The sequence below is a fragment of the Oncorhynchus masou genome, chromosome 21 (assembly GCF_036934945.1).
Source record: "Oncorhynchus masou masou isolate Uvic2021 chromosome 21, UVic_Omas_1.1, whole genome shotgun sequence".
Taxonomy (NCBI): Eukaryota; Metazoa; Chordata; class Actinopteri; order Salmoniformes; family Salmonidae; genus Oncorhynchus; species Oncorhynchus masou.
The window spans coordinates 55604506-55625095 of NC_088232.1; the positions used below are offsets into that span (position 1 = coordinate 55604506).

At 46.2% G+C, this 20590-nt stretch overlaps 1 protein-coding gene across 7 annotated transcripts in view; it reads right to left on the reverse strand.

The window, feature by feature from the left end:
- The window catches only part of LOC135508551 (protein Jade-1-like), a 77996-nt gene that overhangs the window by 34135 nt on the left and 23271 nt on the right, over window positions 1-20590 (reverse strand). For 6 of the 7 annotated variants that reach the window (XM_064928821.1, XM_064928816.1, XM_064928814.1 and 3 more), the window contains exons 4-6: window positions 19936-20093; window positions 9649-9833; window positions 9239-9450 (exon numbers count right to left, since the gene is read on the reverse strand). In XM_064928821.1, the coding sequence (XP_064784893.1) occupies window positions 9239-9450; window positions 9649-9833; window positions 19936-20093 (555 nt within the window). Of the gene's footprint in view, window positions 1-9238; window positions 9451-9648; window positions 9834-19935; window positions 20094-20464; window positions 20550-20590 lie in introns of all 7 variants that reach the window. The other variant, XM_064928815.1, reaches the window with a different exon arrangement.

A 20590-nucleotide genomic window follows, 5' to 3' on the forward strand; every position in this document is an offset into this window, starting at 1 on the left:
GATGTCAACAGTCTTTAGAAATTGGTTGAGGTTTTTCCTTTGTGTAATGAAGAAGTACGGCCATCTTGAACGAGGGTCACTTGAAGTGTACTGTTAGAGGCGCGTGACCAGAAAGCTAGCTACAGTTTGTTTTCCTCCTGATTTGAACACAGATCAACCCGTCTTCAATTTTGTCGATTATTTACGGTACAATATACCTAAAGTTGTATAATAAAAGTAGTTTGATATGTTTTGGCAAAGTTTACAGGTAACTTGAGAGATATTTTGTAGTCACGTTGCGCAAGTAGGAACCAGTGTTTTTCTGGATCAAACGCGCCAAATAAATGGACATTTTGGATATATATCGACGGAATTAATCAAACAAAAGGACCATTTGTGATGTTTATGGGACATATCGGAGTGCCAACAAAAGAAGCTCGTCAAAGGCATGAATTATATTTTTATTTCTGCGTTTTGTGTTGCGCCTGCAGGGTTGAAATATGCTTCTCTCTTTTTTTATGGATGTGCTATCCTTAGATAATATCGTTTGCTTTCGCCGAAAAGCCTTTTTGAAATTTTTGGATTCACAACAAGTGTAGCTTTAATCTGCATGTGTGATTTAATCAAAGTTTGATTTTTATAGTAATTTATTTGAATTTGGCGCTCTGCATTTTCCCTGGCTTGACGCCAGCGTCCCCCCACATATCCCAGAGAGGTTAAAGGCACAGTCAACTTAGTGTATGTAAACTTCTGACCAACTGGAACTGTGATACAGTGAAATAATCTGTCTAAACAGTTAATTACTTGTCTAATTAACTGTCTAATTACTAACAGTCTAATTACTTGTGTCATGCACACAGTAGATGTCCTAACTGACTTGCCAAAACAATAATTTGCAAACAAGATATTTGTGGAGTGGTTGAAAAACAAGTTAATGACTCCAACTTAAGTGTATGTAAACTTCCGACTTCAACTGTACCTGCTGGAACGCGTGCTGCGGGTGGGTGTTGCTATAGTGACCAGTGAGCTGAGATAAGGCAGAGCTTTACCTAGCAAAGACTTATAGATGACCTGGAGCCAGTGGGTTTGTCGACAAATATGTAGCGAGAGCCAGCCGACTAGAGCATACAGGTCGCAGTGGTGGGTAGTATATGGGGCTTTGGTGACAAAACAGATGGCAATGTGATTGACTACATCCAATTTGCTGAGTAGAGTGTTGGAGGCTATTTTGTAAATGACATTGCCGAAGTCAAGGATCGGTAGGATAGTCTGTTTTACGAGGGTATGTTTGGCAGCATGAGTGAAGGAGGCTTTGTTGCGAAATAGGAAGCTGATTCTAGATATAACTTTGGATTGGAGATGCTTAATATGAGTCGAAGGAGAGTTTACAGTTGAGCCAGACACCTAGGTATTTATAGTTGTCCACATATTCTAAGTCGAAACCGTCCAGAGTAGTGATGCTAGTTGGGCGGGCAGGTGCGGGCAGCGAACGGTTGAAGAGCATGCATTTAGTTTTACTAGCATTTAAGAGCAGTTGGAAGCCATGGAAGGAGTGTTGTATGGCGTTGAAGCTCGTTTGGAGGTTTGTAAACACAGTGTCCAAAGAAGGGCAAGATGTATACAGAATTGTGTCGTCTGCGTAGAGGTATCATTGATGTATACAGAGAAAAGAGTTGGCCCGCGAATTGAACCCTGTGGCACCCCCATGGAGACTGCTAGAGGTCCAGAAAACATGCCCTCCGATTTGATACACTGAACTCTATCAGAGAAGTAGTTGGTGAACCAAACGAGGAAGTCATTCGAGAAACCAAGGCTGTTGAGTCTGCTGATAAGAATACGGTGATTGACAGAGTCGAAGGCCTTGGCCAGGTCGATGAAGACGGCTGCACAGTACTGTCTTTTATCGATGGCGGTTATGATATCGTTTAGGACCTTGAGCGTGGCTGAGGTGCATGCGTGACCAGCTCGGAAGAGTTGTCACGGATGCTTGGCCGGGGTTTGGGTAGCCAGGTGGAAAGCATGGCCAGCGTAGAGAAATGCTGATTGAAATTCTCAATTATTGTGGATTCATCAGTGGTGACTCTGTTCTCCAGCCTCAGAGCTGTGGGCAGCTGGGAGGAGGTACTCTTATTCTCCATGGACTTTACTGCGTCCCAAAACTTTTTGGAATTAGGGTTGCAGGATGCAAAAGTCTGTTTGAAAAAGCTAGCCTTTGCTTTCCTAATTGACTGTGTGTATTGGTTCCCGACTTCCCTGAAAAGTTGCATATCGCAGGGACTAATCGAAGCTAGTGCAGTACGCCACAGGATGTCAAGGGCAGTCAAGTCTGGAGTGAACCAAGGGCTATATCTGTTCTTAGATCTTCATTTTGTGAACGTGGCTTATTATTATATGACATTATATAACATGCTTATTTAAGATGGTGAGGAAAGGACTTTTAAAGAACAACCAGGCATCATCTACTGATGGGATGAGGTCAGTATCCTTCCAGGATACCCGGGCCATGTCGATTAGAAAGGCCAGCTCGCAGAAGTGTTTTAGGGAGCGTTTGACAGTGATGAGGGGTGGTCGTTTGACCGCGGATCCATAGCGGATGCAGGCAATGAGGCAGTGATCGCTGAGATCCTGGTTGAAAACAGCAGAGGTGTATTTAGAGGGGCAAGTTAGTCAGGATGATATTATGAGGGTGCCCATGTTTACAGATTTGGGGTTGTAGCTGGTAGATTTGTTGATAATTTGTGTGAGGTTGAGGGCATCTAGCTTAGATTGTAGGATGGCCCGGGGTGTTTAGCATATCCCAATTTAGGTCACCTAGCAGTACGAACTCTGACAATAGATGGGGGGGGCAATCAATTCACATATGGTGTCCAGGGCACAGCCAGGAGCTGAGGGGGTCTATAACAAGTGGCAACAGTGAGAGACTTATTTCTGGAGAGATGTATTTTTAAAACTGTTTGGGCATAGACCTGGATAGTAAGACAACTCTGCAGGCAATCTCTAAAGTAGATTGCAATTCCGCACCCTTAAGCAGTTCTGTCTTGATGGAAAATGTTGTAATTGGGGATGGAAATTCCGGAGTTTTTGGTGGCCTTCCTAAGCCAGGATTCAGACACGGCTAGGACATCCGGATTGGTGGAGTGTGCTAGGGCAGTGAATAAAACAAACTTAGGGAGGAGGCTTCTAATGTTGACATGCATGAACCCAAGGCTCTTACGGTTGCAGAAGTCAACAAATGAGAGCACCTGGGGAATAGGAGTGGAGCTAGGCACTGCAGGGCCTGGATTAATCTCTACATCACCAGAGGAACAGAGGAGCAGAGGAGGAGTAGGATAAGGGTACGGCTATCATACCTTCTCCAACCTATCTCCTGATTCTGCCTCCTCAACCCTCCTCTCTTCCCTTTCTGCATCCTTTGACTCTCTATGTCCCCTATCCTCCAGGCCGGCTCGGTCCTCCCCTCCCGCTCCGTGGCTCGACGACTCATTGCGAGCTCACAGAACAGTGCTCCGGGCAGCCGAGCGGAAATGGAGGAAAACTCGCCTCCCTGCGGACCTGGCATCCTTTCACTCCCTCCTCTCTACATTTTCCTCCTCTGTCTCTGCTGCTAAAGCCACTTTCTACCACTCTAAATTCCAAGCATCTGCCTCTAACCCTAGGAAGCTCTTTGCCACCTTCTCCTCCCTCCTGAATCCTCCTCCCCCTCCCCCTCTCTGCAGATGACTTCGTCAACCATTTTGAAAAGAAGGTCGACGACATCCGATCCTCGTTTGCTAAGTCAAACGACACCGCTGGTTCTGCTCACACTGCCCTACCCTGTGCTCTGACCTCTTTCTCCCCTCTCTCTCCAGATGAAATCTCGCTTCTTGTGACGGTCGGCCGCCCAACAACCTGCCCGCTTGACCCTATCCCCTCCTCTCTTCTCCAGACCATTTCCGGAGACCTTCTCCCTTACCTCACCTCGCTCATCAACTCATCCCTGACCGCTGGCTACGTCCCTTCCGTCTTCAAGAGAGCGAGAGTTGCACCCCTTCTGAAAAAACCTACACTCGACCCCTCCGATGTCAACAACTACAGACCAGTATCCCTTCTTTCTTTTCTCTCCAAAACTCTTGAACGTGCCGTCCTTGGCCAGCTCTCCCGCTATCTCTCTCAGAATGACCTTCTTGATCCAAATCAGTCAGGTTTCAAGACTAGTCATTCAACTGAGACTGCTCTTCTCTGTATCACGGAGGCGCTCCGCACTGCTAAAGCTAACTCTCTCTCCTCTGCTCTCATCCTTCTAGACCTATCGGCTGCCTTCGATACTGTGAACCATCAGATCCTCCTCTCCACCCTCTCCGAGTTGGGCATCTCCGGCGCGGCCCACGCTTGGATTGCGTCCTACCTGACAGGTCGCTCCTACCAGGTGGCGTGGCGAGAATCTGTCTCCTCGCCACGCGCTCTCACCACTGGTGTCCCCCAGGGCTCTGTTCTAGGCCCTCTCCTATTCTCGCTATACACCAAGTCACTTGGCTCTGTCATAACCTCACATGGTCTCTCCTATCATTGCTATGCAGACGACACACAATTAATCTTCTCCTTTCCCCCTTCTGATGACCAGGTGGCGAATCGCATCTCTGCATGTCTGGCAGACATATCAGTGTGGATGACGGATCACCTCCAGCTGAACCTCGGCAAGACGGAGCTGCTCTTCCTCCCGGGGAAGGACTGCCCGTTCCATGATCTCGCCATCATGGTTGACAACTCCATTGTGTCCTCCTCCCAGAGCGCTAAGAACCTTGGCGTGATCCTGGACAACACCCTGTCGTTCTCAACTAACATCAAGGCGGTGGCCCGTTCCTGTAGGTTCATGCTCTACAACATCCGCAGAGTACGACCCTGCCTCACACAGGAAGCGGCGCAAGTCCTAATCCAGGCACCTGTCATCCCCCGTCTGGATTACTGCAACTCGCTGTTGGCTGGGCTCCCTGCCTGTGCCATTAAACCCCTACAACTCATCCAGAACGCCGCAGCCCGTCTGGTGTTCAACCTTCCCAAGTTCTCTCACGTCACCCCGCTCCTCCGCTCTCTCCACTGGCTTCCAGTTGAAGCTCGCATCCGCTACAAGACCATGGTGCTTGCCTACGGAGCTGTGAGGGGAACGGCACCGCAGTACCTCCAGGCTCTGATCAGGCCCTACACCCAAACAAGGGCACTGCGATCATCCACCTCTGGCCTGCTCGCCTCCCTACCACTGAGGAAGTACAGTTCCCGCTCAGCCCAGTCAAAACTGTTCGCTGCTCTGGCCCCCCAATGGTGGAACAAACTCCCTCACGACGCCAGGACAGCGGAGTCAATCACCACCTTCCGGAGACACCTGAAACCCCACCTCTTCAAGGAATACCTAGGATAGGATAAAGTAATCCTTCTCACCCCCCCTTAAATGATTTAGATGCACTATTGTAAAGTGGCTGTTCCACTGGATGTCAGAAGGTGAATTCACCAATTTGTAAGTCGCTCTGGATAAGAGCGTCTGCTAAATGACTTAAATGTAAATGTAAATGGCTATAAGAACTGGTCATCTAGTGCATTGGGAACAGAGAATAAAAGGAGCACATTTCTGGGCTTGGTGGAATAGATTCAGGTACATCAAAGCTGGGACCGAGAGACTGAAAAACAGCTTCTATCTCAAGGCCATCAGACTGTTAAACAGCCACCACTAACATTGAGTGGCTGCTGCCAACACACTGACTCAACTCCAGCCACTTTAATAATGGGAATTGATGTAAAATATATCACTAGCCACTTTAAACAATGCTGCTTAATATGTTTACATACCCTACATTATTTATCTCATATGTATACGTATATACTGTACTCTATATCATATACTGCATCTTTATGTAATACATGTATCACTAGCCACTTTAAACTATGTCACTTTGTTTACATACTCATCTCATATGTATATACTGTACTCGATACCATCTACTGCATCTTGCCTATGCCGCTCTGTACCATCACTCATTCATATATCTTTATGTACATATTCTTTATCCCTTTACACTTATGTGTATAAGGTAGTAGTTTTGGAATTGTTAGCTAGATTACTCGTTGGTTATTACTGCATTGTCGGAACTAGAAGCACAAGCATTTCGCTACACTCGCATTAACATCTGCTAACCATGTGTATGTGACAAATAAATACAATTTGATTTGATTTGATTCAGGGCATAGTGTACAGACAAGGGTAAGGTAGGGTGCAAGTACAGTGGGGGTAAACCTAGGCATTGAGTGACGATGAGAGGGTGCATCTCTGGAGGCACCAGTTAAGCTAGGTGAGGTCTCCGCATGTGTGGGGGGTGGGACAAGGGGCTATCTGAGGCATGTTGAGCAAGACTAGGGGCTCCGCAGTAAAATAAAACAATGAGAGCTGCCCTAAACAACAGTATACAAGGCATATTGACATTAGAGAAAAGCATAAGCAATCACAGGTGTTGATTGGGAGAGCGAAGACAACAATGGGTGAGACAACAATGGGTAAACAGCTAGGACAACAACAATGGGTATATGGCGATGAATGGGCAGAGAGGGTCAGTTGGCTTCACACAGGGCCTGAGTTTGAGGCTGGGGCAGACAGATAAACAAAATGAAGTACCGTGTTAATGGACAGTAACATGAATATGTGCATGAGGCAGATGGTCATAGGAACAACATGAATTTGTCTATGAGACAGATGCTGTGCGACTCGAGTTTCACCATCAGATGGAAGACGGAGGCCCCTCTCTCTGGTCAGTCTCACCGGAGGAAAGGAAGGAGAGAGCAGGGACGGTGAGAGGCAAACTCTCCCTCCACTGAGTCTAATGCCGTATTCAAAACATCTGGGAACTCTGGGGAAAAAAACTACATCCGATCGGGAAATAGTTTTGAACGGTCATCAAACTCAGAATTCCAAGTCGGAGAGGTGTGATCTTTCTAGAGCTCCAACTTTCCAACCTGAAAATCACTGATGCCCCCACCCCCCGCCCCCCCAGAGTTCCCAGTTGTCTTGAAAACACCATGACCATCAGATGCAGGAACCATCAGTCAAGTAAAAATATTTAAATTTATGCTGATCTATTTGCTCTAGTTTTGATACATAATATGATCTGAGAAGAACAATATTGGCAGGACAGGCATATAGCCATTATGCTTTGATAATGTATTAGGCCAGGCACATAGCCACTATACTGTGATAATGTATTAGGTCAGGCATATAGCCATTATGCTGTGATAATGTATTAGGCCAGGCACATAGCCACTATACTGTGATAATGTATTAGGTCAGGCATATAGCCATTATGCTGTGATAATGTATTAGGCCAGGCACATAGCCACTATACTGTGATAATGTATTAGGCCAGACACATAGCCAATATGCTGTGATAATGTATTAGACCAGGCATATAGCCATTATGCTGTGATAATGTATTAAGCCAGGCACATAGCCATGTATTAGACCAGGCATATCATTAGGCCAGGTATATAGCCTAAATGACTTAAATGTAATGTAAATGTATAGCCACTATGCTGTGATAATGTATTAAGCCAGGCATATAGCCACTATGCTGTGATAATGTATTAGGCCAGGCATATAGCCACTATGCTGTGATAATGTATTAGGCCAGGCATATAGCCACTATGCTGTGATAATGTATTAGGCCAGGCATATAGCCACTATGCTGTGATAATGTATTAGGCCAGGCATATAGCCACTATGCTGTGATAATGTAATAAGCATACTGCACAAACCTCATTCCTACAGAACTGGTTTTATTAGGTTAATGTTACATTTTAAAGTCATGTTTAAAACAAAAAAATCTCAGTGGTGGATCTCACCTTACTTTTTGACTGTGAAAGTGATCTTTACTCAGAAAAGGTTGGTGACCACAGCGCTAAGTGCTCTGTTGACATTTCACAGAGCTACGCTTGTTTTGGGAGAAGAAAAAAAATAATTTCAAATGAATATGAAAATTCGTCATGTCTCAAAATGTATATCTTACCTCTATTGTTTCATGTCCTGAGGATTCGAGAAGAAATATGACAAGTTCAATGGGAAAGTGAGCCTGTCAGGTAGCCAGTTTTCTTGCAGAGAATCCTAGCTGACAAGATGCAATTTTCCAGATTTTTGAACACTTATTTTCTCTGGCTTCCATTGATTTTGTCAGCCTAATTCCGGTCATCTTACAAAGTGTAAAAACTCCCAATAACTTTTGATCGGATTATGACAGGCATGAAGGTTGGACCAATGGTTTTCTTAGAGGAATATCTACATATTTTACCCATTGGTGAGGTGGTTAGGAGTGAGATAATGCCGAGGGTGGTTAGGAGTGAGATAATGCCGAGGGTGGTTAGGAGTGAGATAATGCCGAGGGTGGTTAGGAGTGAGATAATGCCGAGGGTGGTTAGGAGTGAGATAATGCCGAGGGTGGTTAGGAGTGAGATAATGCCGAGGGTGGTTAGGAGTGAGATAATGCCGAGGGTGGTTAGGAGTGAGATAATGCCGAGGGTGGTTAGGAGTGAGATAATGCCGAGGGTGGTTTTTTATAAAGCAGTAAAATAACGAGATGTATCCACCAATCCAAAAAGGGGAATAGGCGGGAGCTTGACAGGCCGCCGTTCTGCTCTGTGGACAACAAATCCCACTGTTAGGGAGGCGACTTATCTCATCTGCTCTTTCCATGGAGGGACTAGTGTCTGCTGGTTTTTGGTTTTTCTTTTCAATTAAGACCTAGACAACCAGGTGAGGGGAGATCCTTACTAATCAGTGACCTAGACAACCAGGTGAGGGGAGATCCTTACTAATCAGTGACCTAGACAACCAGGTGAGGGGAGATCCTTACTAATCAGTGACCTAGACAACCAGGTGAGGGGAGATCCTTACTAATCAGTGAGGGGAGATCCTTACTAATCAGTGACCTAGACAACCAGGTGAGGGGAGATCCTTACTAATCAGTGACCTAGACAACCAGGTGAGGGGAGATCCTTACTAATCAGTGACCTAGACAACCAGGTGAGGGGAGATCCTTACTAATCAGTGACCTAGACAACCAGGTGAGGGGAGATCCTTACTAATCAGTGACCTAGACAACCAGGTGAGGGGAGATCCTTACTAATCAGTGACCTTAATTTATCAATCAAGTACAAGAAAAGAGGAAACCCCACAGAGACTCAGTCCTCTGGGATGAGTTGGATGCGTGAACGCGTGCAAGGGCAATATCGCTGGATTACAGAACCGTACCTGGTGAACACAGATGTTGCACTTGTCACAGAAAACCATCTCGTTGTTGTCCTCGCTGTCAGGTGACCGACAGATGTCACACACAACATCCTCGTCGTACTCCATGCCAAGCCCCTCCTCCGTTGCCATGGCATGGCTCATTCTGTCATAGCAACGCCTCTCAAACTCCTCCATCACTCTCTCCATGGTCATCTCGTCCAGCAGCACCATGCCTGGAGAACAGATAACATTAAACACTGCATAGCGCTGGACCACGACACAATCCATACTACACAGCGCTGAATCAAGACAGTCGATACTACACAGCGCTGAACCACGACACGGTTGATACTACACAGCGCTGAACCACGACACAGTCAATACTACACAGTAAGCTGTACAACCGTAGATGAGGGGGTAAATCTACTGACCCATCAGAGTGAACTGCTGGTTGATGAGCTCCAGCCAGGCCACGTCAGTGTCGTTGAGGTCGTAACGACACGTCCCCTCAGCCAGGGTCTGGATGTCCACGTACCCCAGCGCCCCTGAACACCCCGAACGGATCCACTTCTTAGGCGTCAAGAACATCACCTCCATCCCCCGCTCAGCCACTCCCCTACAGAGCAGAGATATGATTAAAGAGTTAGATATGACTAGAGAACAGAGATGGTTAGATATGACTAGAGAACAGAGATATGGCTAGAGAGCAGAGATGGTGAGATGTGGCTAGAGAGCAGAGATGGTGAGATGTGGCTAGAGAGCAGAGATGGTGAGATGTGACTAGAGAGCAGAGATGGTGAGATGTGACTAGAGAGCAGAGATGGTGAGATGTGACTAGAGAGCAGAGATGGTGAGATGTGACTAGAGAGCAGAGATGGTGAGATGTGACTAGAGAGCAGAGATGGTGAGATGTGACTAGAGAGCAGAGATGGTGAGATGTGACTAGAGAGCAGAGATGGTGAGATGTGACTAGAGAGCAGAGATGGTGAGATGTGACTAGAGAGCAGAGATGGTGAGATGTGACTAGAGAGCAGAGATGGTGAGATGTGACTAGAGAACAGAGATGGTGAGATGTGACTAGAGAACAGAGATATGACTAGAGAACAGAGATGGTTAGATATGACTAGAGAACAGAGATGGTTAGATATGACTAGAGAACAGAGATGGTTAGATATGACTAGAGAACAGAGATGGTTAGATATGACTAGAGAACAGAGACGGTCAGATATGACGAGAGAACAGAGATGGTTAGATATGACTAGAGAACAGAGATAGTTAGATATGACTAATCAAATCAAATTTTATTTGTCACATACACATGGTTAGCAGATGTTAATGCGAGTGTAGCGAAATGCTTGTGTAGAGAACAGAGATGGTCAGATATGACTAGAGAACAGAGATGGTCAGATATGACTAGAGAACAGAGATATGACTAGAGAACAGAGATATGACTAGAGAGCAGAGATGATCAGATATGACTAGAGAGCAGAGATGGTTAGATATGACTAGAGAGCAGAGATGGTGAGATGTGACTAGAGAACAGAGATATGACTAGAGAACAGAGATGGTCAGATATGACTAGAGAGCAGAGATGGTCAGATATGACTAGAGAACAGAGATATGACTAGAGAACAGAGATGGTCAGATATGACTAGAGAGCAGAGATGGTCAGATATGACTAGAGAACAGAGATGATCAGATATGACTAGAGAACAGAGATATGACTAGAGAACAGAGATATGACTAGAGAACAGATATGACTAGAGAACAGAGATATGACTAGAGAACAGCGATGGTCCGATATGACTAGAGAGCAGAGATGGTGAGATATGACTAGAGAGCAGAGATGGTTCAATATGACAAGAGAGCAGAGATGGTTCGATATGACTAGAGAACAGAGATATGACTAGAGAGCAGAGATGGTTCGATATGACTAGAGAGCAGAGATGGTTCGATATGACGAGAGAGCAGAGATGGTTCGATATGACTAGAGAGCAGAGATGGTTCGATATGACTAGAGAGCAGAGATGGTTAGATATGACTAGAGAGCAGAGATGGTTCGATATGACTAGAGAGCAGAGATGGTTAGATATGACTAGAGAGCAGAGATGGTTAGATATGACTAGAGAACAGAGATAGTTATACATAACTCAGCAAAAAAGAAACGTCATCTCATTGTCAACTGCGTTTATTTTCAGCAAACTTGATGTGTAAATATTTGTATGAACATAACAAGATTCAACAACAGACATAAACTGAACAAGTTCCACAGACATGTGACTAAAATAAATGGAATAATGTGTTCCTGAACAAGGGGGGGGGTCAAAATCAAAAGTAACAGTCAGTATCTGTTGTGGCCACCAGCTGCATTAAGTACTGCAGTGCATCTCCTCCTCATGAACTGCACCAGATTTGACAGTTCTTGCTGTGAGATGTTACCTCACTCTTCCACCAAAGCACCTGCAAGTTCCCAGACATTTCTGGGACAAGCCCTCAGTCCAGCCTCTCTCAGCCTATTGAGGACAGTCTGAGCACTGATGGAGGGATTGTGCGTTCCTGGTGTAACTCGGACAGTTGTTGTTTCCATCCTGTACCTGTCCCGCAGGTGTGATGTTCGGATGTAGCGATCCTGTGCAGGTGTTGTTACACGTGGTCTGCCACTGCGAGGACAATCAGCTGTCCGTCCTGTCTCCCTGTAGCGCTGTCTAAGGCGTCTCACAGTACGGACATTGCAGTTTATTGCCCTGGCCACATCTGCAGTCCTCATGCCTCCTTGCAGCATGCCTAAGGCACGTTCACGCAGATGAGCAGGGTCTCTGGACATCTTTCTTTTAGTGTTTTTTCAGAGTCAGTAGAAAGGCCTCTTTAGTGTCCTAGGTTTTCATAACTGTGACCTTAATTTCCTACCGTCTGTAAGCTGTTAGTGTCTTAACAACCGTTCCACAGGTGCATGTTCATTAAATGTTTATGGTTCACTGAACAAGCATGGGACAGTGTTTAAACCTTTTACAATGAAGATCTGTGAAGTTATTTGGAATTTTACGAATCATCTTTGAAAGAAAGGGTCCTGAAAAAGGGACGTTTCTTTTTTTGCTGACTTATATATACATATATATATATCAATGAATTGGTGAGGGCACTAGAAAAATCTGCAGCACCCAGCCTCACCCTACTAGAATCTGAAGTCAAATGCCTACTGTTTGCGGATGATCTGGTGCTTCTGTCACCAACCAAGGAGGGCCTACAGCAGCACCTAGATCTTCTGCACAGATTCTGCCAGACCTGGGCCCTGACAGTAAATCTCAGTAAGACCAGGACCACAAATACAAAGTCCATCTAGACACCATTGCCCTAGAGCACAAAAAAAACTATACATACCTTGGCCTAAACATCAGTGCCACAGGTAACTTCCACAAAGCTGTGAACGAACTGAGAGACAAGGCAAGGGCATTCTATGCCACCAAAAGGAACATCAAATTCGACATACCAATTTGGACCTGGCTAAAAATACTTCAATCAGTTATAGAACCCACTGCACTTTATGGTTGTGAGGTCTGGGGTCTGCTCACCAACCAAGACTTCACAAAATGGGACAAACACCAAATTGAGACTCTGCATGCAGAATTCTGCAAAAATATCCTCCGTGTACAACAAAGAACACCAAATGATGCAGAGCAGAATTAGGCAGATACCCACTAATTATCAAAATCCAGAAAAGAGCTGTTAAATTCTACAACCACCTAAAAGGAAGCGATGCCCAAACCTTCCATAACAAAGCCATCACCTACAGAGAGATGAACCTGGAGAAGAGTCCCCTAAGCAAGTTGGTCCTGGGGCTCTGTTCACAAACACACCCCACAGAGCCCCAGGACAGCAACACAATTAGACCCAACTAAATCATGAGAAAACAAAAAGATAATTCTTTCCATTGTGTCAAGTAATTAACAAAAAAAACATAAAACTAGAATACCTGACCACTGTGACTGACCCAAACTTAAGGAAAGCTTTGACTATGTACAGAATCAGTGAGCATAGCCTTAGCCTGTCTTCTCTTGAGAGCCAGGTCTGCCTATGTGCTCACTGCCCACAAAATTAGGTGGAAACTGAGCTGCACTTCCTAACCTCCTGCCCAATGTATGACCATATTAGAGACACATATATCCCTCAGATTACACAGATCCACAAAGAATGCGAAAAGAAACATACATTCACGTACATATTACCTCAATTAACTAAACTAACCGGTGTCCCCGTACATTGACTCTGTACCGGTACCACCTGTATAAAGCCTCGCTTCTGTTATTTTCACTGTCATTTTACGGTTATTTTTATTTTGTATTTCTTTACTTACCTATTGTTTAAATTGCCCTGTTGGTTAGGTGAAATTGCCCTGCTTGTAAGCATTTCACTGTAAGGTCCACCTGTTGTATTCGGCACACGTGAAAAATAAACTTTGATTTGGTCAGGCCCCAGAACTACAACCACTACTGTTAGCTGTGTAACCTGGTCAGGTCCCAGAACTACAACCACTACTGTTAGCTGTGTAAGCTGGTCAGGTCCTAGAACTACAACCACTACTGTTAGCTGTGTAACCTGGTCATGCCCCCACCACTACTGTTAGCTGTGTAACCTGGTCAGGCCCCAACCACTACTGTTAGCTGTGTAACCTGGTCAGGCCCCAACCACTGTTAGCTGTGTAACCTAGTCAGGTCCCAACCACTACTGTTAGCTGTGTAACCTGGTCAGGTCCCAACCACTACAGTTAGCTGTGTAACCTAGTCAGGTCCCAACCACTACTGTTAGCTGTGTAACCTAGTCAGGTCCCAACCACTACTGTTAGCTGTGTAACCTAGTCAGGTCCCAACCACTACTGTTAGCTGTGTAACCTAGTCAGGTCCCAACCACTACTGTTAGCTGTGTAACCTAGTCAGGTCCCAACCACTACTGTTAGCTGTGTAACCTGGTCAGGCCCCAACCACTACTGTTAGCTGTGTAACCTAGTCAGGTCCCAACCACTACTGTTAGCTGTGTAACCTGGTCAGGCCCCAACCACTACTGTTAGCTGTGTAACCTGGTCAGGCCCCAACCACTACTGTTAGCTGTGTAACCTGGCCAGGCCCCAACCACTACTGTTAGCTGTGTAACCTGGTCATGCCCCAACCACTACTGTTAGCTGTGTAACCTGGTCAGGTCCCAGAACTACAACCACTACTGTTAGCTGTGTAACCTTGTCAGGTCCCAGAACTACAACCACTACTGTTAGCTGTGTAACCTTGTCAGGTCCCAGAACTACAACCACTACTGTTAGCTGTGTAACCTGGTCAGGTCCCAGAACTACAACCACTACTGTTAGCTGTGTAACCTAGTCAGGTCCCAGAACTACAACCACTACTGTTAGCTGTGTAACCTGGTCATGCCCCCACCACTACTGTTAGCTGTGTAACCTGGTCATGCCCCAACCACTACTGTTAGCTGTGTAACCTGGTCATGCCCCAACCACTACTGTTAGCTGTGTAACCTGGTCAGGCCCCAACCACTACTGTTAGCTGTGTAACCTGGTCAGGTCCCCAGAACCACCACTACTGTTAGCTGTGTAACCTGGTCAGGTCCCAGAACTACAACCACTACTGTTAGCTGTGTAACCTTGTCAGGTCCCAGAACTACAACCACTACTGTTAGCTGTGTAACCTGGTCAGGTCCCAGAACTACAACCACTACTGTTAGCTGTGTAACCTGGTCAGGTCCCAGAACTACAACCACTACTGTTAGCTGTGTAACCTGGTCATGCCCCCACCACTACTGTTAGCTGTGTAACCTGGTCAGGCCCCAACCACTACTGTTAGCTGTGTAACCTGGTCAGGCCCCAACCACTACTGTTAGCTGTGTAACCTAGTCAGGTCCCAGAACTACAACCACTACTGTTAGCTGTGTAACCTAGTCAGGTCCCAGAACTACAACCACTACTGTTAGCTGTGTAACCTGGTCAGGTCCCAGAACTATAACAACTAATGCCTACTATTTCTCCTCTTCCTCTTAGGACACGCTCATGAACTGTAACCTCAAAGACTTGGAATCAACCTTGTCCACAGTTTCAGTGGGTAAAAGAGGGAAATGTTAGAGCTGTACATATCCACGACTAGAGTAGCTGACTGTAGTAATACAGGAACCTGGTTACACTACCATGTGCTTGTGTTGTAAAAAACACTGACAAGCTAATTGTCTTCAGCTATTCAAACAAAACAGAGGCATGGCAGTGCCACTCATAATCTAGTTATACCAAGAGCCTTAGGAAACCCCTTAAAACACAATAAAACAATACTAAATAAACCAAGGCAATTTATCTGCAGGTGTAGGTGTTTATGTTGGCCATAATGGATACAGAATAAAATGAATTTACACCACAATTCAGAAAAGAATGCCTCATCTACAAAATTCATATTTACATGTGATTTGTCCTCCATCAAATGGTAGTATGGCAGCCATATTGGATTTTGGACCCCAAAGATAAACCCGTGGTGGCCCCCTGACTAAATTGCAAGAGTAGTAGATAAAGATACAAAACTCTTTAACCTCTTGGAACTCTAGGGGCGCAATTTCATTTTTGGATGAAAAACGTTCCCGTTTTAAACAAGATATTTTGTCACAAAAAGATGCTCGACTATGCATATAATTGCTACTGTTCGAAAGAAAACACTCTGACGTGTCCAGAAATACAAAGATCTTCTCTGTGCGTGCCCTTTAACGTGAGCTTCAGGCAAAACCAAGATGAGATGGCATCCAGGAAATGACAAGGATTTTTGAGGCTCTGTTTGTCATGATCTCCTTATATGGCTGTGAACGCAAGAGGAATGAGTCTGCCCTTTCTGTCGTTTCCCCAAGGTGTCTGCAGCATTGTGACGTATTTGTAGGCAGATCATTGGAAGATTGACCATAAGAGACCACATGTACCACGTGTCCGCCCGGTGTCCTGCGCCGAAATTGGTGCGCAAAAGTCACCTGCCAGTATTTTTCCAAACAATACAGAGAGTAAAGCAAGCTTCCACGAACTGCATGTCAATGAAGAGATATGTGAAAAAACACCTTGAGGACTGATTCCAAACAACGTTTGCCATGTTTCGGTCGATATTATGTAGTTAATCCGGAAAAAGTTTTACGTTGTAGGTGACTGCATTTTCGGTTCGTTTCAGTAGCCAGGCGCAATGTAGAAAACGGAACGATTTCTCCTACACACAGACGCTTTCAGGAAACACTGCGCATTTGGCATGTGACTGAGAGTCTCCTCATTGAAAACATCAGAAGCTCTTCAAAGGTAAATGATTTTATTTATTTGGTTATCTGGCTTTTGTGAAAATGTTGCGTGCTACATGCTACACAAAATGCTATGCTAGCTTTGCATACTCTTACACAAATTAGTCAATTTCTATGGTTCAAAAGCATATTTTGAAAATCTGAGATGACAGTGTTGTTAAGAAAAGGCTAAGCTTGAGAGCAAACGCATTATTTTAATTTTATTTGCGATTTTCAGAAATCGTTAACGTTGCGTTATGCTAATGAGCCTGAGGCTTTAGTCACGATCCCGGATCCGGGATGGGGAGTTTCAAGATTAAGGAACCTTGGACCCCAAAATGTCATTTTGATGTCTGAGCCCACTTGTTTTCCTTAGTGACGATTACAATAGCCACAACATAGAAAAAACATGTTTACTGTGTGTATTATTGTCAGACAGGACCATAAACCACTGAATGAGAGAACATTTGACTTGGAAAGTTGTCCATTAATCAGCTAACACAAAGTAAAGCTTATATTCATTATAAATATTCATAGTTGATATATTCCCCTGTTGTATCTGTTTCCAGGTCTGTTTCCTAGATGCATTAAGATATTATAATGTTGTTTGTTTGTTGTATGTAGTGCAGACAACTGACAACTTCTATTCCACATTTTAGCAATATCACAGCATGTAATATTGGGTTACATGAGTTTGTGGCCCATCCTCCTTCCTGCCAGGCATATTCTGAATTTTTTCAGTTAAGGGGGTGTCTCACAATATTTATCAATTTAATCTCTTTTACAGTAAAACACTTTTACACAACCATCAAATGGGAGACATTAGGGATGTGAAAAAACATAGTTGTGTTTTGTTCTACCTCGGGTAGGAGTATCTCTAATGTAGAGCCTTGCCACTAGACTACTACATGCCCTACCGGTCTACAGGTTGAGGGATGGTGTTTAGGCTACATGTCCTACCGGTCTAAAAGGCTACATGTCCTACCGGTCTAAAGGCTACATGTCCTACCGGTCTAAAGGCTACATGTCCTACCGGGCTACAGGCTACATGTCCTACCGGGCTCTGGGCTACATGTCCTACCGGGCTACATGTCCTACCGGGCTACAGGTTGAGGGATGGTGTTTAGGCTACATGTCCTACCGGGCTACAGGCTACATGTCCTACCGGGCTATGGGCTACATGTCCTACCGGGCTACAGGTTGAGGGATGGTGTTTAGGCTACATGTCCGACCGGTCTACAGGTTGAGGGATGGTGTTTAGGCTACATGTCCTACCTACCGGTCTACAAGTCCTACAGGCTACATGTCCTACCGGCTGCAGGATGGTGTTTAGGCTACATGTCCTACCAGGCTGCAGGCTGAGGGATGGTGTTTAAGCTATATGTCCTACCTACCGGTCTACAGTCTACATGTCCTACAGGCTACATGTCCCACAGGCTACATGTCCTACAGACTACATGTCCTACAGACTACATGTCCTACCAGGCTACATGTGATACCAGGCTACATGTCCTACAGGCTACATGTCCTACCGGGCTACATGCTACATGTCCTACCGGGCTATACGTCCTACCGGGCTACACGTCCTACAGGGCGACAAACTACATGTCCTACAGGCTACATGTCCTACCAGGCTACATATAATACCAGGCTACATGTCCTACAAGTTGTACAGGCTACATGTCCTACCAGGCTACATGTGATACCAGGCTACATGTCCTACAGGCTACATGTCCTACCGGGCTACATGTCCGACCGGGCTATACGTCCTACCGGGCTACACACTACATGTCCTACAGGCTACACGTCCTACCGGTCTACAGACTACACGTCCTACCGGTCTAAAGTCTACACGTCCTGCCGGTCTACAGGCTACACGTCCTACCGGTCTACAGGCTACACGTCCTACCGGTCTACAGGCTACACGTCCTACCGGTCTACAGGCTACACGTCCTACCGGTCTACAGGCTACACGTCCTACCGGGCTACACGTCCTACCGGGCTACAGGCTACACGTCCTACCGGGCAACACGTCCTACCGGGCTACAGGCTACACGTCCTACCGGGCTACCGGCTACATGTCCTACCGGGCTATACTTCCTACCGGGCTACATGTCCTACAAACTACATGTCCTACAGGCTACATGTCCTACCGGGCTACAGACTACATGTCCTACCAGGCTATATGTAATACTAGGCTACATGTCGTACAGGCTACATGTCCTGCAGGCTACATGTCCTACCGGGCTACATGCTACATGTCCTACAGGGCAACATGTCCTACCGGTCTACAGGCTACATGTCCTACCGGGCTACAGACTACATGTCTTACCAGGCTATATGTAATACTAGGCTACATGTCGTACAGGCTACATGTCCTGCAGGCTACATGTCCTACCGGGCTACATGCTACATGTCCTACAGGGCAACATGTCCTACCGGTCTACAGGCTACATGTCCTACCGGGCTACAGACTACATGTAATACTAGGCTACACGTCCTACCGGTCTACAGGCTACACGTCCTACCGGTCTACAGGCTACACGTCCTACCGGTCTACAGGCTACACGTCCTACCGGTCTACAGGCTACACGTCCTACCGGGCTCTCCTACCGGTCTAGGCTACACGTCCCTACCGGTCTACAGGCTACACGTCCTACCGGTCTACCGGTCCAGGCTACCGGGTCTACAGGCTACACGTCCTACACGTCCTACAGGCTACACGTCCTACCGGTCTACAGTCTACACGTCCTACCGGTCTACACGTCCTACCGGGCTACAGGCTACACGTCCTACCGGCTACACGTCCTACAGACTACATGTCATCCTACAAACTACATGTCCAATACAGGCTACATGTCCTACCAGGCTACATGTACTACTAGGCTACATGCTACAGGCTACATGTCCTGCAGGGCAACATGTCCTACCGGTCTACAGGCTACATGTCCTACCGGTCTACAGGCTACATGTCCTACCGGTCTAAAGGCTAGATGTCCTACCGGGCTACATGTCTTACCGGGCTACATGTAATACCAGGCTACATGTCCTACAGGCTACATGTCCTGCAGGCTACATGTCCTACCGGGCTACACGTCCTACCGGGCTACAAACAACATGTCCTACAGGCTACACGTCCTACCGGTCTACAGGCTACACGTCCTACCGGGCTACAGGCTACACGTCCTACCGGGCTACACGTCCTACCGGGCTACAGGCTACACGTCCTACCGGGCTACAGGCTACACGTCCTACCGGGCTACACGTCCTACCGGGCTACAGATCCTACCGGGCTACAGGCTACACGTCCTACCGGGCTACACGTCCTACCGGGCTACACGTCCTACCGGGCTACAGGCTACATGTCCTACAGGGCTACACGTCCTACAGGGCTACACGTCCTACAGGGCTACACGTCCTACATGTCTTACCGGGCTACAGGCTGGGGGATGGTGCGAGGGCTGACAGGGACCTGGACTCCCTTCTCCCACTCCTGTCTCCAGGGGTCGGCCAGGACGTAGTAATCCTCAGGGTTCAGTTGGTACGTGTCATGGAGCTTCATGGCCGTGATGAAGTCTGTCCTGAACACCTACACAACACAGAGACACAGACCAGACTCTCTTAATACCTGTGACACAGACAGATCACTCACTAACTGGGACAGACACAGACAGATCACTCACTAAATAATTAATGAGTGTAGGGATAGGAGCGAATCGTGTTCTTTCGACCAAATGATTGAAACATTTTTAAACATGTATTTGTTCATATATTGACACACCCTGTGTTTTACTATACTGTATGCACTGAGCTTGTCTGATTCTTTAAGTGCACCGTTTGATTAAATAATTAACACACACAAATTAATCTAGAATGAGTACGAGATCGATTTGATTGTGTAGGGCCGGGCTCAGACATGCTGCGCTGTGTTAAAAAAAAAAGACTGACTGTAACTAGCACCTGTTGTCTGTCTCCTCCCTGCCGCAGCGACCACCACAGAACATCAGAGTTTATCGAGCTCGCTCTCTCAGGCTTGTTGCTGAAGCTGCAACATAATCACAGCCATTTCTGATTGAAAAGTTGTTA